Source organism: Cynocephalus volans, chromosome 4 (genome assembly GCF_027409185.1).
Source record: "Cynocephalus volans isolate mCynVol1 chromosome 4, mCynVol1.pri, whole genome shotgun sequence".
In the NCBI taxonomy this organism is placed as follows: domain Eukaryota; kingdom Metazoa; phylum Chordata; class Mammalia; order Dermoptera; family Cynocephalidae; genus Cynocephalus; species Cynocephalus volans.
Genome location: NC_084463.1, coordinates 124466781 through 124489949, shown reverse-complemented (window position 1 = coordinate 124489949; position 23169 = coordinate 124466781). Strand labels below are relative to the sequence as shown.

At 34.0% G+C, this 23169-nt stretch overlaps 1 protein-coding gene across 1 annotated transcript in view; it reads right to left on the bottom strand.

Moving 5' to 3' along the window:
* Positions 1 to 23169, bottom strand: part of LUZP2 (leucine zipper protein 2) — a 502288-nt gene that overhangs the window by 5729 nt on the left and 473390 nt on the right. Inside the window, exon 10 of the mRNA XM_063095866.1 lies at positions 17055 to 17144. Coding sequence (XP_062951936.1) covers positions 17055 to 17144 — 90 coding nt within the window. The remainder of the gene's footprint in view (positions 1 to 17054; positions 17145 to 23169) is intronic.

Here is a 23169-nt window from a genome sequence, read left to right as displayed (position 1 = left end):
GATTCTACTGCAATGAAAACTGCAAAATCAAGCTAAAGATGATTCAAGAGAAAGAAAGCTTTCAAGGGTGTGAACTGAAGGGTAGTAGAGGAAATTTATTCATTTATTTTTTGAGTTTTGTCAAGCAATTTATAATCTTAGCCTGCAAAAGCACACGTACACACACTCATGATGCCATTATTATCAAAATAATCTAGGAACTTATTATGTATTTGAAAAACATTGTCTTCAACTATTTTTAATTTATTTAAAACAATTACTTTAAACACATATTTTTAAAATGTAAAATGCATGTTAAGGAAATAAATAGGTGTTTTGGGAGGCAAAATTTTAAGATGGTTCCCATGTTTCTCAGCCACTAGTGTACACACCTTCTATTACACCCTACCCATGGTAGGGTCTCACAAGCAGAACCTGTGAATATGATGGATATCACTCCCATAATAAGTTAGTTTGTTGATTTTGAGTTAATCAAAATGGAGATTATCCAGGAGGCCTGACCTATCAGGTGAGCCCTTAAAAGGGATGCACCTTTCTGAAATCAGAGAGATTAACCTTGGGAGAGGGCTAAGGGAGGGGCACATGGCATGGACCTGGCCTATAGAAACTGAGAGCAGTACTCTGTTGACAGGTAGCAAGATAAAGTGGACGCCAGTCATACGTCCACAAAGAGCAGGCTTATTTTCCCATCACAGCAAAATATCTTATAATTTTATCTATTTAATCGTCACATATCTCAACCCAAGGGGTCGTTAGCCTTGAGAGTTTCCCTTTACATGCATTCAATACAACATAAGAGAAACAACAAGAACAAAAACAAAACTTTGTGTAGTTTTAATTTCCATATATAGATTCAGTGTCTCATAACTCAGAGGACTTTGAGCATTATGTTATCTCAGCTCATGAAAATGAAACTTGCAGATGAGAGCAGCATACAGTCCTTCTGTAGCTAAGGCTGCAAACCATTTTTCATAAAAACAATTCAGTATGTTAGGCTATGTTTATTCCTCTTTCAGAGATCATAAGGTTTACCTTTTTTAAAATGTACATTTGATTTTATTTTTATTTTAATATTCATTTGTACATATGTGTGGGGTACAGTATGTTGTTCCTATACATGCATATAATGGACAATGATTCACTTAGGGTAGATACCATAGTTTTTACCACTTTTCCTCATCCCTTATTTTATTTCCTTCCTGAACTGTTGAATTAAATTTTCCAACTCTCTCTAACTGCACCTTTCTCCATTACATAAGCAGCTCAGCCTCCCAAAATGTCTTTCTAAAATGGATTTCATCATGTTTAACTCACTGCATAAAAATCAATTAAACCAAAACAAATAACAAGAATATCCCCCCTACACAAATGTGATTTCCCATTGCATATAAAATAAAGTATAAATTTATTTAAACAGCACATAAAATCACTCATAATATACATTTAGACCCCCCCCCCCAACACTCTCAACCCCATATTGAATGCTATAGCCACCACATTTTACTTATTCTTCTTCAAACCTAGAAACCAGTTCACGTCTTCAAAACTTTGCTTAGGCTTATTTATGCCCCAAATGATCGCAATGCATTATCTATGTCGTAAACTCTCAACTATCATTTAATCAGCACTCCAGTTATAAATCTCTGAGGATCACACATCTTGTGATGTTAAAAAGCTCAATGCATCTTTTCCATCCTACCAACTCTCATGCTTCCCCTCCCTACAGAGAATATCACCAGACAATGTCAGACTAAAGCAAAATTTGTCTCCTCAAATATCTTTTTCGCCGTGCATAACAATAAAATAGGGAGATTTTCTACTCCTTAAGGAACAGAAAAGAGATCCCCAGAGAAGATAAGATGTTGAACGCTGATGAACATTCTGAGCTAGCTGCCTCAGCAGTCCTCATCTGAACTAATGCTCATTTGAAACCTTGAGAGTCTTCTAAGGTTAGTATAAAAATCCAGGTCCTGCTAAATGAAAATTTTCGTTGCTGTTTCTCTCCCTGCTTGTGCCCGACATGATAAGTGAAGAGGCAGACAAAGAAGACTGAAGAGATGGATGAAATGAGGGAGTTGGAGACTCTTCCTAAACAAGTGAGATGTGATATAGGAGCACAGCTGTCAGACTCAAATTGATGAACCACAGCAAACGCTCATAAGATTAATGAATGGGCACCAAAAGAATGAATCTTTGCTGTCACCTACCAGATTCGCAGATTTTCATTTTTCTATGACTGTTAAATATACACATAAACACAGAACTTTTTTTACATAGTTATGTTTTTTGCCTCATTCACCAACACTACCTGGAGAAATTACTGACATTTTATTATTCTCATTCTGTCTGGTACACCCTGACATGGAATTGCAAATCTTGGAAACAAAGAATTCTGTTTCATATGAGAGATTTGATGACTAAACAGAATAAAGTAGTGTCTAAAGCAACAGGCCAAGGAGTCTGTGTTTAGTCAATGTTCAGATCCTTAAATCTGCTATTTGCTAGCTTTGTGACATTGGATAAAATGCTCAATTTTTCTCAATCTCAATCTCAGTTTCCATATTTTTAAAATAACGAACAACTTTACTCATAAATGTTTGTAAGGATTAAATAAGAACATTTTTTAAAGCACTTATCTCAGTGCCTCTCAGACCATTGAGATCTTAACATATTGGATATTGTAGTAGAAATAATAATGATGAACATAAAGATGAATGTTGTAGGGAAAAACAACAACAGCAGGTTATGTTAATAGTGTTCACCCACTGAGCCTTTAATGTGCTAAGTCATAACTTGTGCCATGTGCCTTGTGGGCCCTGGGTACAGAGCGATGAACAACCCCAAAACAATGCATGACCCAAAATATTGTTTATTTGGCTCCTTCAAGCAGCTTTGCCATATTTTGTGGCAGATATCTTGGTCTTACATAACTAATTCAGTGAGTGACTTATGTTTTGTAGGAAGTCAGAACATATGTCCCCGCTTTACCATGCCTATCACTATTATTCCCAAATAAAGCACTCATTCAGAAACTGGCCAGGGTAATTTGGTTATCATTATGGTTTTAAGTGCTAACATAGTGAATCTCAAAAATCTAGAAATGGTGTTCTACCTTCCAGATAAACTTTAGCAAATTCACGTAAAACATGTCAACAAATGGTGGAGAGTTAACAACTACAATCAAATTTATCAAGGGCTTTCATGAAGGAGGAAGGGCTAAATATCGTCTGTTCCTTTAGTGATGTGCCTAGAATGAGAGAGAGGTTAAATTTGGGATAACGGAAAGAACAACTTTCTTAAATTTAGGGATAGCCCAAAATGGAATGAACTGAAACTGTTTACCTGAAGCCAAAATAGCCACCTTCCTTGACTATTTTATTGAAATGTATGGGTTCGGTCACCTCTGCAGCTCATGCTATATTTGAGATTCCATGAAAGTTTATGGAATATAGCAGGGCTGCAAATTTAGTTCTCATGTTTCATAAGTTAAATGTATCTTCCAACAGTTGATGATAATACTTCATTTTTTAAAAGACTACATTAAAGAAAACTGTTGAATTTTTGAATAGTTAAAATAAAGAAACTTCATGCTGTTCATGTTTCTTAAGAAAATCCTCATAGAAAAAAAGGGAAGAAAGAGATAATGAAATTAATCACATGGGAGATTCAGATTTAGCAATCAATTATAAAATCAGTATCTATGTGGTAAGTAATTTAATATACATGATCTATTTAAATGTCAACAAAATTCTTCAGGGGGCATTATACACCCCAAAATTAAAACCTAAAATTTATATGTTGAGGGTGAATAACAATCTAGGCATTATGAGGAAATAGTAATTGAATAATATGTTTCTTTTTCCTCGAGGACATTAATACAGATAGAATGATGAGAAACAATAAAAGACAGTCTATGGTACATGGATTGAAAATGCATAGCCTGGAGGGGAGAATATATGTTCCATAAGGAGGGAGACATGGAGGTATATTCAGACTACATTTCACTCATGTTTAAAATGTATTAATTGGAGGTAATGATGCTTGTTGTACAAGATATTTAAGGATAAATTGAGATAATATTCATCAAGTTCTTCAGCAGTGAGAGGTACAGGCTCTGCATTTAGAAAGACAGATATTGAGCCTGGCTCCTTTACTTTTCCATTGTTTGGCTTTGGACCTTTAACTCAACTTCTTTGGGACCAGTGCCATATATTCAGCATTTATTTAATAGGGAGAAGGAATAAGATTTATGGGATTTTTCTGAGGTTTAAATGAAGAAAAGAAAACTGGAATAAAGCACTTGATACATACTAGATACCCAGTAAAGTACATCTATTATTATTATCATAGAAGACTCCCTGAAACTATATATTTAACAAATGGTAGTTGTTTATATAATGATTTATGTGGTCTATGCAGTTTGGGAAGTAATGTAGCTTCACATGAACTTTTTTGGATGCATATGTATTAATGCAATGCCACCCTCATGAAATTATAAAAAAACGTAATTATCTAATTACACCAAAAATTTATAAATAATCATTAAATGATAAACTATATTTTTTAAAAGCATAATATATATACATTTACTGTTGGCTAGAGCATGATGAAATGGACTACTCTCTCTTTTCACACTCTTCATCTTCCTCTTTTACAATGCCAGTGTGGAAATATGTTTATACAGATATTTTGGATAATAATTTAATAAGATAGATACACTGGTTTTAAATATTTTCATGATCCAGTATACTTCAATTTGGGATATTTACTCTCTGAAGAAAATAATTCACAATTTGAAACAAAACAAAAATGAAAAACTTTGCACCATACGTGTTCATTATAGTCATTTGTATAATAGGAAAAAAAATGACAATAGTTGAGCATAAGCAGAATGGTTAATTAAACAATAATAAAATAATGAGATAAAATATTTTGTAGTCATGGTGACAATGTTTTTAGGCTATTTTACAATGTGAAAAATACTGAAAGCATATAATACAAAATTACATATGAGGGTATTTCAAAAAGTTCATGGAAAGATGAAATTAAAAGATAACATGAACTTTTCATGAACTATTTGAAGACCCCTTTAGATAATATTATCACAGTAATGCAAATCAGGAAATGTATGTAAAACAGACAGTACTAAATTGCAGTAAACTCTTAATATTGTCAAATGTCAAAGGACAGCAATAAAGTTCGGGAGTGCAAAACAATTTTATCATTGTGCTTTGAAATTGTATGAGTTTCAAAATAACACGTAACACCTTCCCATCTACCCATCTTTATCTCAATCTTTATATCCATTCTTCCTTCCTCTCACTCATTTCCTCCCTCTCTCACTTTCTCCTCTTCTACTGTGCTCTCCCTCCCTCCGTCCCCCCCTCTCTTTTTTTCTTTTTCTTTCTTCATTTTTCCCTTTTGTTGGGCGCATGGCTAATCTGTCAATTTCCTGTGACATATTACCATATATATGAGAACTGCTTATTTCTATATTATTTGCCTATGAGGCAAAATACATGCTCATAAAAATATGTTGGAAATATGTGTATGGAAAATAAGCTCTTTTTCTTTATCAATCTAAACCTCAAATAATTTTTCTTGAACTAAAACATTAGTTCAGATGTCATTTCCCCTCATGCATGTAGAATTAAACAATTTAATTTTACTTGAGAAAGAATGGATAGAGATGTAATAAGGTATAGTAGATGATGGATTAATTATACAAATAAATTATTTTCTGTCCTAAAAGAAACAAAAAAATTTAAATAGTAGTCTCGAGAATTGCATAAAACAGTGCAAGCAAAGGCTAGCACAGGTCTTTAAAATATTTCCATCATCTCAATTAGGTAAAATTCAAGCTGATTTGTAAAGTACCCAGACCTAGAAACTCAAGTAATAAAATATGCAGAACAATTAGGAAAGCATGCACAAATTCAGCTGCTTCCATATGCAACTCACCCATTCAAATATACACAGAGACCAGAGGAGGAGCACAGATGGGTCTGTAAATTATGAAATGGGCTGAGCCAGAAACACATTGCTATTAAAATGATTAAACACTCTAACATATGCACCTTCACCAATACCACAAAAATAGCCAGTTTTTTTCTATGATTTTTGGCAATGAACAACCATCGCCATCAGACAAAATGTTATATTCTGACCACAAAAGCAATCAAGGTAAAGACAAAACTATGTAGTTGAGACAAGCCCTGCTGATTACATACCTCGGTGCAGAAAAAGCAACACACAATCACAATATGGTGGGGGAGACTTTAATACTGGGGTGTTCCTAGTAATTATCAGGACTCCCACTGTAATGCTTAGAGAATAAGCTTTGAGATCATGCACAAATGAATTTGAGTCCCAACTCTATCTCCTACCATTTGTCAGAAAGTGAGTAAGCTTATGAACATCGAGATTCCTGGACTTTGGTATTTTACGAGAAAATAAAATTAAACACAAATAACAAACATAGGGATTTTTAACTTTAAATTTTGACATTAGAACAAAAAACCCAACAAACAAAACAGACAGCTATATGTCAACAATATTTCAGAAAAGTAAGAACATTTTTACATTAAAATCATATATAAAGAATCCAATGTCAAAAGAAATTATCCTGAGGGAGAAAGAGATAGATGACAGATAGGTGATAGATAGATAGACAGACAGATAGATAGATAGATAGATAGATAGATAGATAGATAGATAGATAGATAGATAGATAGATAGATAGATAGATAGATAGACAGACAGGCTGACAGACAGACAGACAGACAGACAGACAGACAGACAGACAGACAGATAGATAGATAGATAGGTAGATAGGTAGATAGGTAGATGATATACAGATAAGAAGAAAGAGGAGGAGGAAGAGAGGGAACAAGGACAAGGAGGAGGAGAAGGAGATATTGATAGAAAGTCCATGAATATGCTGGTATTCGGCTCTTTATTCCATGTTCATTTTTTATATCTGTGTACTGTTGAAAACTTCATCACAATCCAGCACTTGCCTGTGGAATGGTGTTTGTGAAATAACAATTTAACCTCATTCTCTAATTTGTAAAATTGGGATAATGGTGTTTACATTCAAAATGTTAACATCACGGTGAAATGAGATGATGTAGGTAACATAGCAAGGTGAGCAGAGTGAAGAGGAAGCCATTCCACGTTAGAACTATGCTATGATATAAATATTAATGTCTGTCTACCCAACTCCCCAAATCATATGTTGAAATCCTAATCCCCAAGGTGATGGTATTAGGAGATCGGACTCTTGAGAGGTCATTAGGTCATGAGGGTGTGATGCTCATGATATTGGTGTCCTTATATAAAAAAGGCTCCAGAAAGAGCCCTTGCCCTTTCCACCATGTGAGGTCACAGTGAGGATATGACTGTCTATGGTAAGGAAGTGAGCCCTCACAAGACACAGAATCCACCAGTGTTTGGAGTTAGGACTTCCTAACCTCCAGAAATAAGTGTCTGTTGTTTATAAATCCCCAGTCTGTAGCATGCTTTATAGTAGTCCAATGGACTAAGACAAATTTATTTGCCCTTCTTAGCTATATGATCCCAGGAAAGTTACTTCAACTTACAGAGTTTATGATTTCTTATCTATAAGGTAGGCAAAATAATATTAACCTCAATCAGTTCTTAAAAGAGTTAGCTTAAATTTTAAAAAAGTGCAAACTTTCTTAATGGAATGTTAATGTCAACTAATAGGATGTTAATTGAGCACATGTTAGTGGCTCAATTAAATTTCTATCTTTCCTTTCCTTTTTTTCAGCTTTCTCTTCCTTCAATCAAAATTTCTCTATTTAATCTACAAGTGTTTGGATTCTATGAAAATGGAAGGACTGATATTTAGTCATTTTAATTTCACAATTCTGATGTCAAAATATTGACTGATCATTAGATAATCTTGACATTGCCAAAGGATTTGTTACTTTCATTTTTTTCTTTACTTTCTTTCCTATACTTCCAGATATATAGTTCTTTCCCTCTCCTTCTTTTCTGTTTATAATTTAACAGGATTAAAAACAATCCCATTAATCAACCACTCATTCTTCCTGAGCATCCTTAACTTTGGAGGATGCCTTTTATCCTTTCTTATTTGTTTCCCCATCCTCAAGGCAGAATCATCAAATCAGCCCATCTTACCTACCTTAGGCATTCAATTGCTTCAGAAGATTTTTATTATGATTCACTTATGGTTTTTTGTTTCAATGCAAATATCCCATTTGGAAATTATTTACGAATATTAAGTTGTATATTTAGAATAACCTTTTCAAAGGATGTGATGACCAAATTAACAATCACTGGAATGTCTACGAAAATAGAATTGTCTTTTTTTTCTTTCTGTTTATTTTTATTACGCTTTATTTCTGCTCTCAAAAAACATAAAATACAACTTTAAGTATTACAGCAAATGGAATGATTTAACAGAGATTCATTGTCAAGTCTTCTTATTGTCTGTATCTCTAATCTTTCCAATTGCTATAACTTTGTTATTGGTGTTATACATTTGGTTCTAATTCATAAGAAAGATTAATTGTATGTTTTATGACCTTTCTCTAAGACAGTAATATAAGTCAAAATAATTATTGGAAATACACAACTGGGCAGCCTGAAATTCTACTAACAAAAAATATCTAAAACAGGTACAAAAGTCTGGTTTATTCTGCATATATAATTAAAAGATGGAGCAAGCTAGAGGCTGAAATGAAGACAATTTTTAGAATGTTACTAAGGAGAAAAAAAATGGAATTAAGTACCAAGTCATCTAGAAAAGTAAATGTATTTTGGCTAATTTTTTCTGTGATGCCATCTTTGTGTGGATAATGGACATCATATTTGATACAGAACAATGTTTTAGTACTCTTTTAATATCCAAAAGGTCAGATACTGGAAAGCAAGAACTTGAAAGATTGAAAATGTGATGCTGAATCAAGGGGATGACTCTGAATTCAGCTGATGAGTCCAGTAGTAAGAGTGGCAGACTGGGAGGGAGTCAAAATCTGAAACCAATGCCCCCAAAGCAGGTCACATTCCCTCCCTGAACCTTAATTTACAATACAAGTATTTTTAAATCTGTGTCATTAAATTGTTTATTGTTTTATTTAAAATGAGAACCTACACAAATAATTTAAATGTAAGGTGGACTGTGATAATGGGCAAAATACTTGTCTAAACCAAGCACTGTGAGAACCCAGAGGAAAAAGCCATTACGTGTTTTGCAAGGAGACAGCAGGAGTCAAAGAATTATTTATCAGATTAACCTTTGTGTTTATACATCACTCTTTGGTCAATATCTTTATAATAAATTTTAACATGCTTACTGGTTATTATTATTTACCTAATTAATAGATTAACCATTCGTCTTGAGGTTTCTGTTCTGTTTTTGGAAAGAAATCACAGTTAAGTTCACATGTTTGCATGCTTTAAGTTAAGGTGTTATAAAAAGGCAAGCATGACAATTTAGATGGAATGGGAAAGGCATAAAATTCTTCTGAAGACCTTTGGAAATTATCTACCATTCCTGCATTGTCCGTAGGCATGCCTGCTCCTTGAAAACCACCACAGTAGCACAATGAAGAATGTGAAGCCAACCACTTCAAATGATATGATGGATTGTATCCCAGATGACAATGGTGTGTGGTCTCTCAGCCCAATTACAGCAGGGCACGACATGACTAGAAAATTTTATTAAACAGGCATCTGCCAACAACTCATCAGGGTCATCAAATGTCACATAATGAATGTTGGATATAACAGCAAACGAGGATTTCTTAAATCTCTGCCAAAACTGTTTTAGTGTAAAAAGCTGGCATAATTTTCTACACACAGCTCTAGGATTTATTTTCTGCACATTTTCTTCCCTCTCCCTAGGCAATGCTTTGTTGTTGAACAGACTCTCTTTGGTCAGGGACTCACAAGCTGGTGTAATGGCAGGAAACTGAGAAAGTACTCCCAGTGCTAAACATAAGCCATCCTTGTTTTTCATTTTCTTGAAACATTAAGATAAATTAAATGTTTGCTACTTATAGCAGTCAGAAACTTTGCAAAACACATTCACATTGAGCATTAACTTGTAATGCCTAAGTAAAAATTAAAGTGCTCAATGTCTTTAATTCTTGATATGCTATTAAACAATATGAGGCACATTTGCAAGCTGCAGAAAAATAATATAGAGTAGGTGCATTCTTTGCTGTCTCAATGAGACGCCAATATTATAATTTAAGAAAAGCTGCTTTTGAAGTAATTTAAACATACCCCAAACTGATAGTCCAATATGATTTTAAGCCTTTGGTGATCCATTTGAAGCTTTCAAAGTTTAAAAAAGTACCAGTGAATCCAGAGGCCATTCTTCTAAGTGACCCTACCTGTTTTGCATAGGACATAGACAGGAAGTAGAACAAACAACAAAGATATCTAAGAACAAGCATTGTCTCCAATTCCAAGTTTGGTCTTTGCCATTGAATTTTTTAAGACATTGAATATTAAAACTTCAGAGCAGGTTTTTTTTTGGTTTTTTTGGGGTTTTTTTTGTTTTTTTTTTCAGAAGAAACTAATGACATCTATGATGTGGTTGAACATGGCATATTTAATATCTATTATACCTAATCATCATAATAAACATGCAAGAAATCAACATCGAAGCTTCTCAAAGTGTTTAATGTAACATATTAACACGAGAGAAGTATCTAGGTGAATTTATTAAAATAAATCACATTTCCGGGATCTGCCGCAGACCTTCTGAAGAATAATATGTGGGAGTAGATTCAGAGCATAAGCACTTTTACCAGTTATTCTTAGTGATGCTAAAGTTTAAAAAACATTGATCTATCTTATATTGATAAGGGATTTGAATAATAATGTCACCTGCCAAAATGACAATCTAAATAAACAGCAAAGTTGATATTAAAGTCTAAGTTTTATGTTACTTCCATGCTTTCTCACCTCTGTTATTCAGTCTCAGGTGTGACCAACAGAAATCAAAATACATCACTTTTGCTATATATTTACTGAGAGATTCATGTGCTTCTATCAGCTCCTAGTGAAGTGGTTATGATCATAGAATCCTGGAATGGAAAGAGATGCTAGCTAACACGATTGTTCTTTTCCTCCACACTAATGCTTCATTTCCTGACTACATGCCAGAATAGCTGTTTTTCATTATTCTATCGTGAATTATACTACCTCCTCCAATTGCTAATTATATTTTCAGACCCTTTTCACTGAGTTCATTTTTATATTTGACTGAAATATTATTCTTCCTATAGCTGTTTTTACCAGCCTCATCTAGTTCTGCCCTGAGAGACAGCACTGAATATAGCTACTCCCTATTCTGTTAAATGCTATTTAACATTAGCATTTTAAAGTTGCATCTGTTGTCTTTTAAGTTTTCTCACTTGAGAAGTTATTTAGATACTTAACTCAAAGATATGTATTAAGGTTTTACATACAAGGCATACCTTTGTGCTGGGGAATGAGAAGTAATAACTATTGAGAGTCTGACAGTAATATATTAGGTGTTAAGCTGGGCTCTCTCATTGGATTCTTTTAACAGGTTATATTAGGTTACATATATTTATCTCTTTTTCAGAGGCAAAAAATGAGCCTCAAAGAGATTAAGTAATCATGGTCACACAACTGGAAAAGGGTTGAAACACAAATGAATCCAATCAACCTTCCATTCTTACTCCTCTTCAGCCTTCTACTCAAGCTTTAGTAGACACACTCTTTTTGTTATCATTGAATTTAGAAGTGCTATTTCTATAATGGAACATACTTTGTCAATTTAGACTGATAAGTAAAATTAGATAAGGTATTTATCTTCTTATGGATGTAACATTGTAATTACTTGAAATCGACATTGCAACTCAATGTCGTTTTGCAAAGCTCATCACAATTTGATTAAGAGCTCATAGTCACTTAAAAGCCTTCAATATGATACAAGATCACTACATAAAAATAAGCCGTATTTCTATATCCTAGCAATTAACAATCAGGAAATAAAATCGAGAAAACTCCTTTCATGGTAGTATAAAAAACATATGAATAGTGAAACTTAAGAACTTAGGAATAGTGTAAACAAAAGAAGTATAAGACTTGCACGCTGAAAAATTATTAAACAATGCTGAAGAAAATGTTAAAAGTTTTAAGTAAACAGAGAGACATCCTACATTTATGGATTAGAAAGATCAGTATTATTAAGGTGACATTTTTTCCCAAATTAAAATATGGATAAAATGCAATACCTATTAAAGTTCCGGCAACTTTTTTTTATTGAAATTGGCAAGGTGATTTTTTCATTTACAAGGAAATGGGAGGGATTCAGAATAGCCAATACAATCTTGAAAAGGAACAACCACGTCACGGTACATTAACTTCCTAATGTTTAAACTCACCATAAATCCACAGTCACGAATACAGTGTGGTACGGGCATGAGGATACACATAGAGATCAATGAAATAGAATTGAATGTTGAGAAATAAACCCATTTTTGTGGTCAATTATTTTTTGACAAAGGTGCTAAGGCATTTCAGTAAGGAAAGAATATTCTTTACAACAGATTGTTGTAAAGACTGGAGCAACAGATTGTCAACATGCAAATAATGAACATAGAACATCACCTCACAATATCCAGAAAAAATTACATAAAATATATCATAGATTTAAATGTAAGAAATAAAACTATGAACATTTTAGAAAATAAAATAGAAAAAAACCACATTGTGTTCTTGAAGTAGGTAAATGTTTTATAAATATGTAAAAAGCATAATCAATAAAAAGAAACAAATGATAAACTGGAGTATATTAAAATTAAAAATGTGCGTATGAAAAGATACCATTCAGAATTTCTTGTTGCCCTTTTAACATGTAAGGAACTTGGAAGTTGCCACTTCCAGCCTAGCAACAAGGAAAAAGCCAAAGAGATTAATGAGATCCGTCAGAGAATTGAGGTTATGGGACAGACCACCACCTCCCAAACTGGACAAACTGGTGAATACAGAGAATAAAGGCAAGCTACCAGATCATAAGCCTGTGAATCCAGTGGCTGGTAGGAACAATTATATCATACCTCAGTACATTTCAGAATGCTAAGTGTGGACTACCATGAAATATAAAAACTCCAAGAGGCCAAGTCTCTAGAAACCCTGCCAGATTTTAATGGTGAAGATAAGAAAATAGAGAAATATCTCCTGCGTTTGGTCAGAGGGAAGAAAAAAGAATCATTTGAAATACGCTTAGTGGAAGACTAATCATTGTGAAATAAGCTCAGAATATTCTCTACAACAAATGTCTTTTTCACTAAGGAAATAGATCACTAGAGCCTTGTCTGGTGTGGGAGAAAAAAAAAATTACCCAACTTGAGCCCCTTCTAAGCTTTCTATCTCACCTAAAGGAGACAAAAAGAAAATCTTAATAACCTGAGAAGCACTGTGAGGGTCACAGCTCAAGGGCCCTGTTCTAAAAGACTGAAATTTAATGAAAGGATTACAAAATTCTTCCTCTCTGCCAACACTTTACCACCACATGAACAGGGCTTCTATACAACAATGACTACAGCTAAAAGAATTGCAAGGCTCAGACTCCTTGTAAGAAGACGATTCCAGGGAAACTCAAACATAATAGGTTGACAAAAACAAGGATACTAGAAGAAAGTGAAGTCTTTGACACCTACAGATATAGTAAACAATAAACACATCCTAATTCCTAGCCAGATAAACATAAAACCTCACACTAAATTTCTATCTACCTCAGCTTCTATTACCCACAAATTTTGTTTGGCTTTTAATAAAATACTAGCAGCATTGTAAGAGGCAATACAAATACATAGTCTGAAGAGTTAATAGAACCAGATTCAGATGTGGCAGAATTATTGGAATTATCAAACTGAAAATTTAAAAAAAAAAAAACATAATTAATTTACTAAGGGTTCTAAGAGAAAAAAAGTGCATGGCGTGCATCAACAAATGGGTAATTTGAGCATAGAAATGGAAAATCTAAGAATCAAAAGGAAATACTAGAAACACAAAAACATTGTAACAGAATTGAAGAATGATTTTGACAGACTGATCAGTATACAGGATATGATTAATGAAAAAAAAATAAATAAAGACTTCCTAAATTTAGGTAGATACACATGTAAGAATGAAAAAGATTAGCAGAATATCCTAGAACTCTGAGACAAGAATAAAAATAGTAACATGTAATGAGAATACCAGTGGAGAAGAAAGAAAAGAACAGAAGAACTATTTAAAGTAATAATGATAAAGGGCCGACCCTGTGGCGCACTCAGGAAGGTGTAGCGCTGGGAGCGCAGTGGCGCTCCTGCCGCAGGTTTGGATCCAATAAAGGGATGGCCGGTGCGCTCACTGGCTGAGCGCGGTGCAGACGACACCAAGCCAAGGGTTGCAATCCCCTTACTCGTCATGAAAAAAAAAAAAAAATAAGACAAAAAAAAAAAGGTAATAATGATAAAAATAATGGTAGAAAACACAAAAATAATGGTAGAAAAAACCCATAAATTCAAAAAGATTAGAGAACCAGCAAGATAAATACCGCCAAACTGCACCTACGCACACCATATTCAAACTACAGAAAACCAAAGACAAAGGAAATCTTGAGAGAATTAAGAGGGGAAAACTTACCTCTAGAGGAAAAATAAGAACTATGCCAGATTTCTATTCAGGATCCATTTAAGTAAGAGGAAAATGGAGTGAAATATTTAATGTTGAAACAAACAAACAAAAACAACCTATAAAACTCCACAGCAACCTAGACATTTTATCTAGCAAAATCATCTGGCAAAAGTGAAAAAGAAATAGACTTTCACAGAAAAAAAAAAAATTTAAAAAAACCTTATGGAATTTGTTTTCAGTAAATTTGCCTTTCAAGAAGTGTAAAAAAGTTCTTCAGAGGTAAGGAAAATAGTATAGTTAAAAAAAAAAAACAAAAACAAAACAAAACAAAAAAACCCCTTATTTACAAAAAGAGAGGAAGAGCATTCAAGAAGAAATAAAGGTAAAATACTGATTTTTAAATTTTGTTCTTATTCTGAATTAATCTAACACACAACCAATTTGCTCAAAATAAAAATAGCAACAATGTATTTGGTGATCTATGGTTAAGTGAAATAAATGACAGCACCATTGTAAGCAATGGAAGGGAGGAATTGGGAATACCCTGTTATGGGTACTTTCACATCCCATGAAATGATGTAGTGTAATGTTAAAGTGAACATGGATTGTTGTAAATGTATATTGCAAACTCTAAGGCAACCACATAAAACTTTACAAAAGAAGTATAATGGATATGGTAAGAGAGCAGAGAAAACGGCATAATAAATTCCTCAAATAAAACCAAAGAAGACATTTAAAAAGAGAGATAAAAACGAATGAACAAGCACAATAAATTAAAAACAATTACAAAGATGGCAGACATTAATCTGCCAACTATATGAATATTTACTTCAAATGTGAAGAGTTTCAGAGACTGCCAGAAGAGATTAAAAGACATATTATAACTTTGAGCAGGCCCGACCTTTGATAAGAAAAGTAGACCAGAATGTTGCTTTTGGGAAACTTAGCAAACCACAAAGAACTTCTCAGTTTTGTCTCCTATGGGATACATGTTTTTATGTAGTTTCAGAAAAATGTACCAAGAAATAAAAACTCCCTCCTTAAAATTAACACCATGGTCTTGTCACTCAATCGGACACAAACATTTGAAAACTTTAATTATCTCCCTAAATCAAATAAACCCCTTAGCTTGGCAATCCAGGGCCCCAGACTCTCTACTCCCAAATGATCTTTTTAAGCATATATCCCACCACTTTCTGCTCTCTATTCTCTAACCACACTGCCCTGATATTTTCCTGCTTCTGCAAATTTCTGTCAAAGACCTATTCATCCTCAAACGACAGCAAAAATGGTCCTTCTTGGCCGAAGCCTTTTTGACTCTTCGTTTCTTGGAAGTAAATAGCAGAACATTTTATTTATTTATTTTTTTATTGGTTATGAATGTTCATGAAATACAAAGCTGATTGTCACCCCTCGTGCTCATGATGTGGGGACCAGATTCATACTGGCTGTATACGCATTACCACAAATTGCATTTGTACCCCGTGTCTTCTCATTAACTTTATGTTCTAAATCCTATGATTTGGATAAATGTTTAAATACAGTATACTTCAAAAAGTTTGTGGAAAAATGGAATTAAAGAAAAATAGGAATCTTTCCATGATTTTTGTGAAGAATCCTGTATACAAAGGTTTGAAGGCAAAAGTGTGGAGAAATTAATTTTTCTATGTCCATTTGGCAGCCAGCAGAGGAAAAAGAGATGACTTGGTTAACTTTTACTTCTATTCTTCATTATTATTATTATTTTTTTTTAGCTGTTGCCCAATTTTTTGCAAGCATGAATAGTTTCACCAATTTCCATTTTGGATTGAAGCTTAACCTCGAATCTACCCAACACAGTTGTTATCATTTGCTGGTTTGCAAATCTAGACCTGTTAGATTAATAAGCTTAATTCTGCCAAAGTTCAAGAATTAAAATTTAATTGCACTTAGTATGAGTGAAAAAACACAGGGCACAAGCTCCGTATTTCCTATTATCATTTGAAGATTAAGAATATCTATTTTTCTAATATGATGTCTTTGTAATGCTAGGTTTATATGCTGTACATGGAAAATACTATAGAATCACATCCTGTGGGGGTTTCTTGCTTGTTTTTGTTTTTATTATTGTAACAGCTTTCTGTCATGTGGTTGTAGGAACGAGCACCTTGATCAGCTTGTGGCCACCCACTTAGCTCTCTAACAACTCACATTTATCGTTGTCCTAAAAATTTGCTTATACTTTCTAACAGAACACCTACCTGACTCGCATCCAAAGAACACCCGTCTTCTCACATTTAAAGGTACAACATTTAAATGGTAGATATTACATATAAGTAGAAAGTTACAGGGTGGCATAAACTATAATTGTTAAAATGCTTGTGTCTGATGCTGTTAAAACCATTTTAAGTTAGTCTTACATCTTGAGGGTCACACTCAGTGGTACTTGGATTTTCTTCCTTTGTTGACCCAACTTGAGAGTTCTCATTTCCAGGAGCACTTTGTTGAGGCTTGAGAGAGACAGAGACAGAGAGAGAGAGATTGAGAGAGAGAGATCATTAAAAATAAGAGAAATATGTTTAACAAATAGATCCATATGGTTACTGCAACACATGATATAATTGAAATATTAAACTCAAAGGAAAAGAACAAAATGGAAATTTGTATACACATATATAGTAATATGTATCAGAAACCTTAAAAATTCTTAACTTTGAAGTTAAATAAACTAATTTCTCTTCAATTTTTCATTAGTGATGTTCAATGGAATTATTTTCCTACTAAAAATACTTATTCTTTGCATAAGATTTTAAGGATCTTTATCCCTCAAAAAGCAGAAATTATATCCTTTCTCTTTATTTTAACCCCCGGTGTATTTGAGAAATAAAAAGGGCATACCTCATTTTCTCGGTAAAGAAGAACATGTTTTATAAGATCTCATAATTTACATAGAGAAATATATTTACTCCATTGATTCAATAAATTCTGCTTTATACCTCAGGAAATCCTGAATATTATTCTAAATTTTAATTCTTTAGGAACATTAAATAAAACAAACAAACAAACAAAAAACAGCTTCTTGGTTTTGGCCAGAGAATGGTATACCATGATTAATGTATGTTAATATCAATATGAGCAGGTTTAATAATATCCACTCAAATGTGTATGTATTTTTGGGGGCAGAGCTTATTTGAATATGTTGTTAAGCTCATCGGTTTGTGAGGGTAGTGTTTAAGATAGACCAAAAGTAAACTCGGCTAAGTTGACTAAGTCTGAAACTTTGATCACACTGGATCATAGTAGAGGAAGAAATTAGGTTTCTAACCACTGGGGTCCCAGAAGGACTAAGGCTGAGACGTGGTCTGTTTGGAACACTCAAAAGTCACCCAGGCTTTCCACTTGTATTATTTTCTACGTAAAAACCTCACCTGGTTCTACATATTTTTCAGCGAGGAAACATTCTTACAAAAATAATATCTTTATACAAATAAAAACCAAAGATACTTAATAAAACTGATAGAATATTTATGTAAAAAAGATTATTAATAAAGTTAGTAGAATATTAGAAAAGTAGTAGAAAATAAAGCACCTAAGTTCACTAAACAGTTCCTATATTAAATCACCCAAATGCTGGGCTTTGGGTATAACAATAAATAAATAAAGTAAATAAATTATTTATCTGCACTTAAAGAAGCTTAACTTCACTGACTGAAATCCAGAAAGCACTTAGTGTTTTCCCCTCTCTCACTCCCACTTTCTCTGCAGTCCTTCCCTGGATTAGGTCTTCTACTTCTTATCTCCCTTCTGTATCTTCTCTTGGAATAAAAAAATATAATTAAACAAAAAAAACCCCACATTTTGTCCTTCTTAATCCTATTACATCTCTTCAATAAACTCTGGAGCTAGCCTTTAAATCAAGATGATGATCAAGCCAGTGTTCTGTGTTAGATGCCTTTGGTGGATGCAAAGAGGAGAAATATGCTGTTTTTGTCTTTACAGAGTTTACACAATCTCACTGTTATTCACATTAATAACTCTAATGTAAAACACATTAAGTACAAGTGGACACAAACAGAGTTGTATATAATTTGGAAGGATGGAGGTCAATCTCACTTAAGATAATAAGAAAAGACGTGATGGAAAGGATGATCTTTAAAATGGGACTCCAAATAATTAAGGCAGGAATGAGGGAGGGCATTCCAAGTGAGGGAAACATTTTAAACAAAGACAAAGAAGACAAAGAGCTGAAATGTTGATTTATAGGGTAGGAGTAGAGTAATAATAATAATAAAAAATTTATACAGTAAAAGGGGATCCAAAAACTGACAATGTTTGTACTTAACATAATAGCCAAAAGGGAACCCTTAGGATATTTTAAAATCAGAGTGAGGATATGGATATACCCCCTGCCAGCATGATGTGGCAGCAGTATACAAACAAATATGGAACAAAATGAATTAGAATGAGTAGATCATTAATGAAATTATTAAAATGATGAGTTAGGGAGACCCTTGTGGCACTAGGGCCCAGTCTAAGGCCGCAGGGGGAAGGGAAGTGCACACAGCCCAGCAGCGGCCAAGGTGAGCCAAGACCAGACCATTCTAGCACCATGGTCTAACTTAAGGCTGAGGGAGAAGGGAAGTGCAAACAGCCCAGCATCCACCAAAGTGAGCCAAGACCTGTGTGGCACTGGGTTCCAGTCTAAGGCCCTGGTGGGGTGGGAGGAGAGAAGAACACAGCCCAGCAGGCACTAAGGTGAGCTGAGACCTGCACAGCACCCGGGGTTCAGTCTACAGCCATGGAAAGCTAGAACAGGAGCCAAGATGGTGTACTATAGATACTGCCACACCTTCTGTCACCACAAGGACAGTTTACCACCATAGTCGCAGCCAGGGCCACTCTACAACTGACTTCACTGATATAAGAAGGGTCACCAGTAGAGCCTGCAAATAGAGGAGGAAGTTGTTATCCTAATAGCCAACCCCAGTGTAACAGAAGAAGCAAGTTCTCTATCAGATGACTAAACATCAACCAAAAAATACTAGAACTAAAAACAAACAAGAAGATATGACACCACCAAAGGAATACAGTAATGCTTAAATTCCAGACCCCAGAGAACAGGGAATACTTGACACTTCTGAAAAAGAATTCTGAGCAATGATCTTAAGAAAGCTGGAAGAAATAAAAGAAGACTCAATAAGAGAACAAAAAGAAACAAGAAAAAATATCCAGAATATGAAGGAGGAAATTTACAAAGAGATTAATACATTAAAAGGAATGTACCAGAACTCCTAGAAATGAAAGATTCACTTATGGAAACTAAAAACACAACAGAGAGCTTAAGCAGCAGGCTACAGCAAGCAGAAGAAAGAATTTCAGATCTCAAAGATGGACTTTTTGAAATAACCCAGGCAGACAAAAAAAGTTAAAAAGAACTAAAAAATAATTAGGAAAATCTAAGAGAGATAACAGACAAACTCAAGTGCTCTAACATCCAAATTGTGGGTATTCCAGAAAGGGAGGAGGCAGGAAAGGTTTTGGAAACCTATTCAAGGAAATAATAACAGAAAATATTCCAGGGGTAGAGAGAGATGCAGACCTTCAGATCCAGGAAACTTAAAGGTTCTCCAAACAGATTCAATCCCAAAAGATCCTCTCCAAGGCACATGATAGTCAAATTTGCAAAGCTCAAAGACAAAGAGAGAATTCTCAAAGCAGCAAGAGAAAAGCATCAAGTCAGCTATAAGGGAGCCTCTACCAGGCTAACAGCATACTTCTCAACTAAAACACTACAGGCCAGAAGAAAGTGGAATGATATATTCAAAATGCTAAAAGAAATAAATTTCCAGTCAAGAATTCTTTACCCAGCAAGGCCTTCCTTCAGAAATGAAGGAGAAATAGTGTATTTCCCAGACAAACAAAAATTGTGAGAGTTCACCACCACATAACCAGCCCTGCAAGAGATTCTCAAGGGAGTCCTTCATCTGGAATCTGAATAATGAATGTCACTACCACAGATGCCCAAGAAAGAGCAAAATCTGCTCTTAAAACAAAAAGGCCAGTGAGAAAGAGCAAGAAGCTAAATCATGCCACCTCAAATATCCAACTAACATTGAAGAAGAGAAATAAAAGGGGAAGTAAGTATCATAAGATATTTAAAACATCTAAACAAAAAGCAATTAAATGACAGGAATTAAACAATATCTGTCAATAATCACCCTAAATGTGAATGGATTAAACTCCCCATTCAAAAGGCACAGATTGACTGATTGGATTTAAAAGTTAGAACCAAGTATATGCTGTCTTCAGGAGACCCATCTTACATATAGAGATACACACAGACTAAAAGTGAAGGGATGGAAAAAGATATACCATGCAAATGGAAACCAAAAACAAGCAGGAGTACCTATTCCTACATAGGATGAAATAGACTTTAAAACCAAAAAACATAAAAAGAGAAAAAGAAGGCCACTATATAATGATAAAAGGATCTATCCAGCTAGAAGACATAACAATCATAAGTATATATGCACCCAATACTGGAGCAACCAAATATATAAAGCAAAGACTTTTAGACCTAAAGAAAGAAATAGGCCCCAATATGTTAATAGTGAGTGACCTGAACAGTTCTCTCAGTATGGGACAGATCTTCCAGTCAACAAATCAACAAAGAGATACAGGATTTAAACTACACATTAAACAAACTGGACCCAGCAGATATATACAGAACATTTCAACCAACAACTGAAGAATATATTTTCTTCTCTTCAGCTCATCGAACATTGTCCAGGATAGACCACATATGAGGTCACAAGTCTAGCTTCAGTAAATTTAAAAAAATTGAAATCATTCCAAGTGTCTTTTCCAACCACAATGGACTAAAATTGGAAATTAATAATAAGCAGAACTCTGGAAACTATACCAATACATGGAAACTAAATAATAGGCTCCTGATTGACCTATGGGTCCAAGAAGAAATTAAATAGGAAATCCAAAAACTTCTAGGAACTAATGAAAATAAAGATATGTCATGCTAAAACCTGTGGGATACTGCAAAAGCAGTACTAAGAGGCAGATTTATTACAATAAAAGCTTACATCAAAAGAATGGAAAGACTTCAAATAAACGACCTAACACTATGCCTCAAAGAGCTTGAAAAACAACAACAATACAATCCTAAATGTACCAGAAGGAAAGAAATAATTAAGATCAGAGGAAAACTAAATGAAATAGAGACACCCCCAATATAGAAAAGATCAATAAAACAAAATGTTGCTTTTTCAAGAAGATAAACAAAATAGATGCACTATTAGCTAGATTAACACACACAAAAAAGACCCAAATAACAAAAATCAGAAATGAAAAGGGAGACATTACAACTGATGCCACAGAAATACAAAGAATCATTAGAGACTATTATAAGCAACTGTATAACAACAAATATGAAAATCTGGAGGATATGGAAGAGTTTCTAGATATACAAAGTACCAAGACTGAACCAAGAAGAGATAGAAAGCCTGAACAACCCAATAACAAGCAAGAAGACTGAAGCAGTAATCGACAGTCTTCCAAAAAAGAAAAGTGTGGGTGTGAATGTCTTTACAGTTAAATTCTTTCAAATTTTTAAAGAGGAGTTAATACGAATTCTCCTCAAACTATTTCAAACAATTAAAACAGAAGCTACTCTCCGAAACTCATTCTATGAGGCCAAAATAAATCTGATACCCAAATCAGATAAAGAAACAACAACAACAACAACAACAACAACAACAACAACAACAACAACAAAATTACAGGAGAATATCCTTCATGAACCCAGATGCAAAAATCCTCAACAAAATATTAACAATCAGAATACAGAAACATATCAAAAAATTAAACACTATGATCATATGGGATTTATCCCAGGGATGCAAGATTGATTCCACACATGAAAGCCAATAAAGGTGATACAACACATCAACAAACTCAAGGACAAAGATCATATGATTAACTCAATAGATGCTGAAAAAGCATTTGGCAAAATTCAGCATCCCTTCATGATGAAGACTCTCAACAAATTACTTATAGAAGGAAAATATCTCAGCACAATAAAAGCCAATTACGACAAGCCCACCACAAATATCATTCTGAATTTGGAAACAAAGAGGGTCCTTTCCTTAAGAACAGAAACAAGAGAAGGATGCCCACTCTCACCACATCTATTTAACATAGTACTGGAGGTACTAGCCAGAGCAATCAGGGAAGAAAAGGAAAAAAAGGGAATCCAGACTGGAAAAGACGAAGTCAAACTTTCCCTATTTGCAGATGATATGATAAAAATCTAAAGACTCTGTCAAAAACCTCCTAGTGATGGTAAATAACTTAAGTAACTTTGCAGGATACAAAATAAGTGCCCCAAATCAGTTGCATTTATATACTCAAATAATGAACTAACAGAAAGAGAAATCTAAAAAGTAAGCCCCTTTTCAATTGTCATGAAAAAAATAAAATACCTAGGGATCAATTTAACCAGGGAGGTGAAAGACCTCCAAA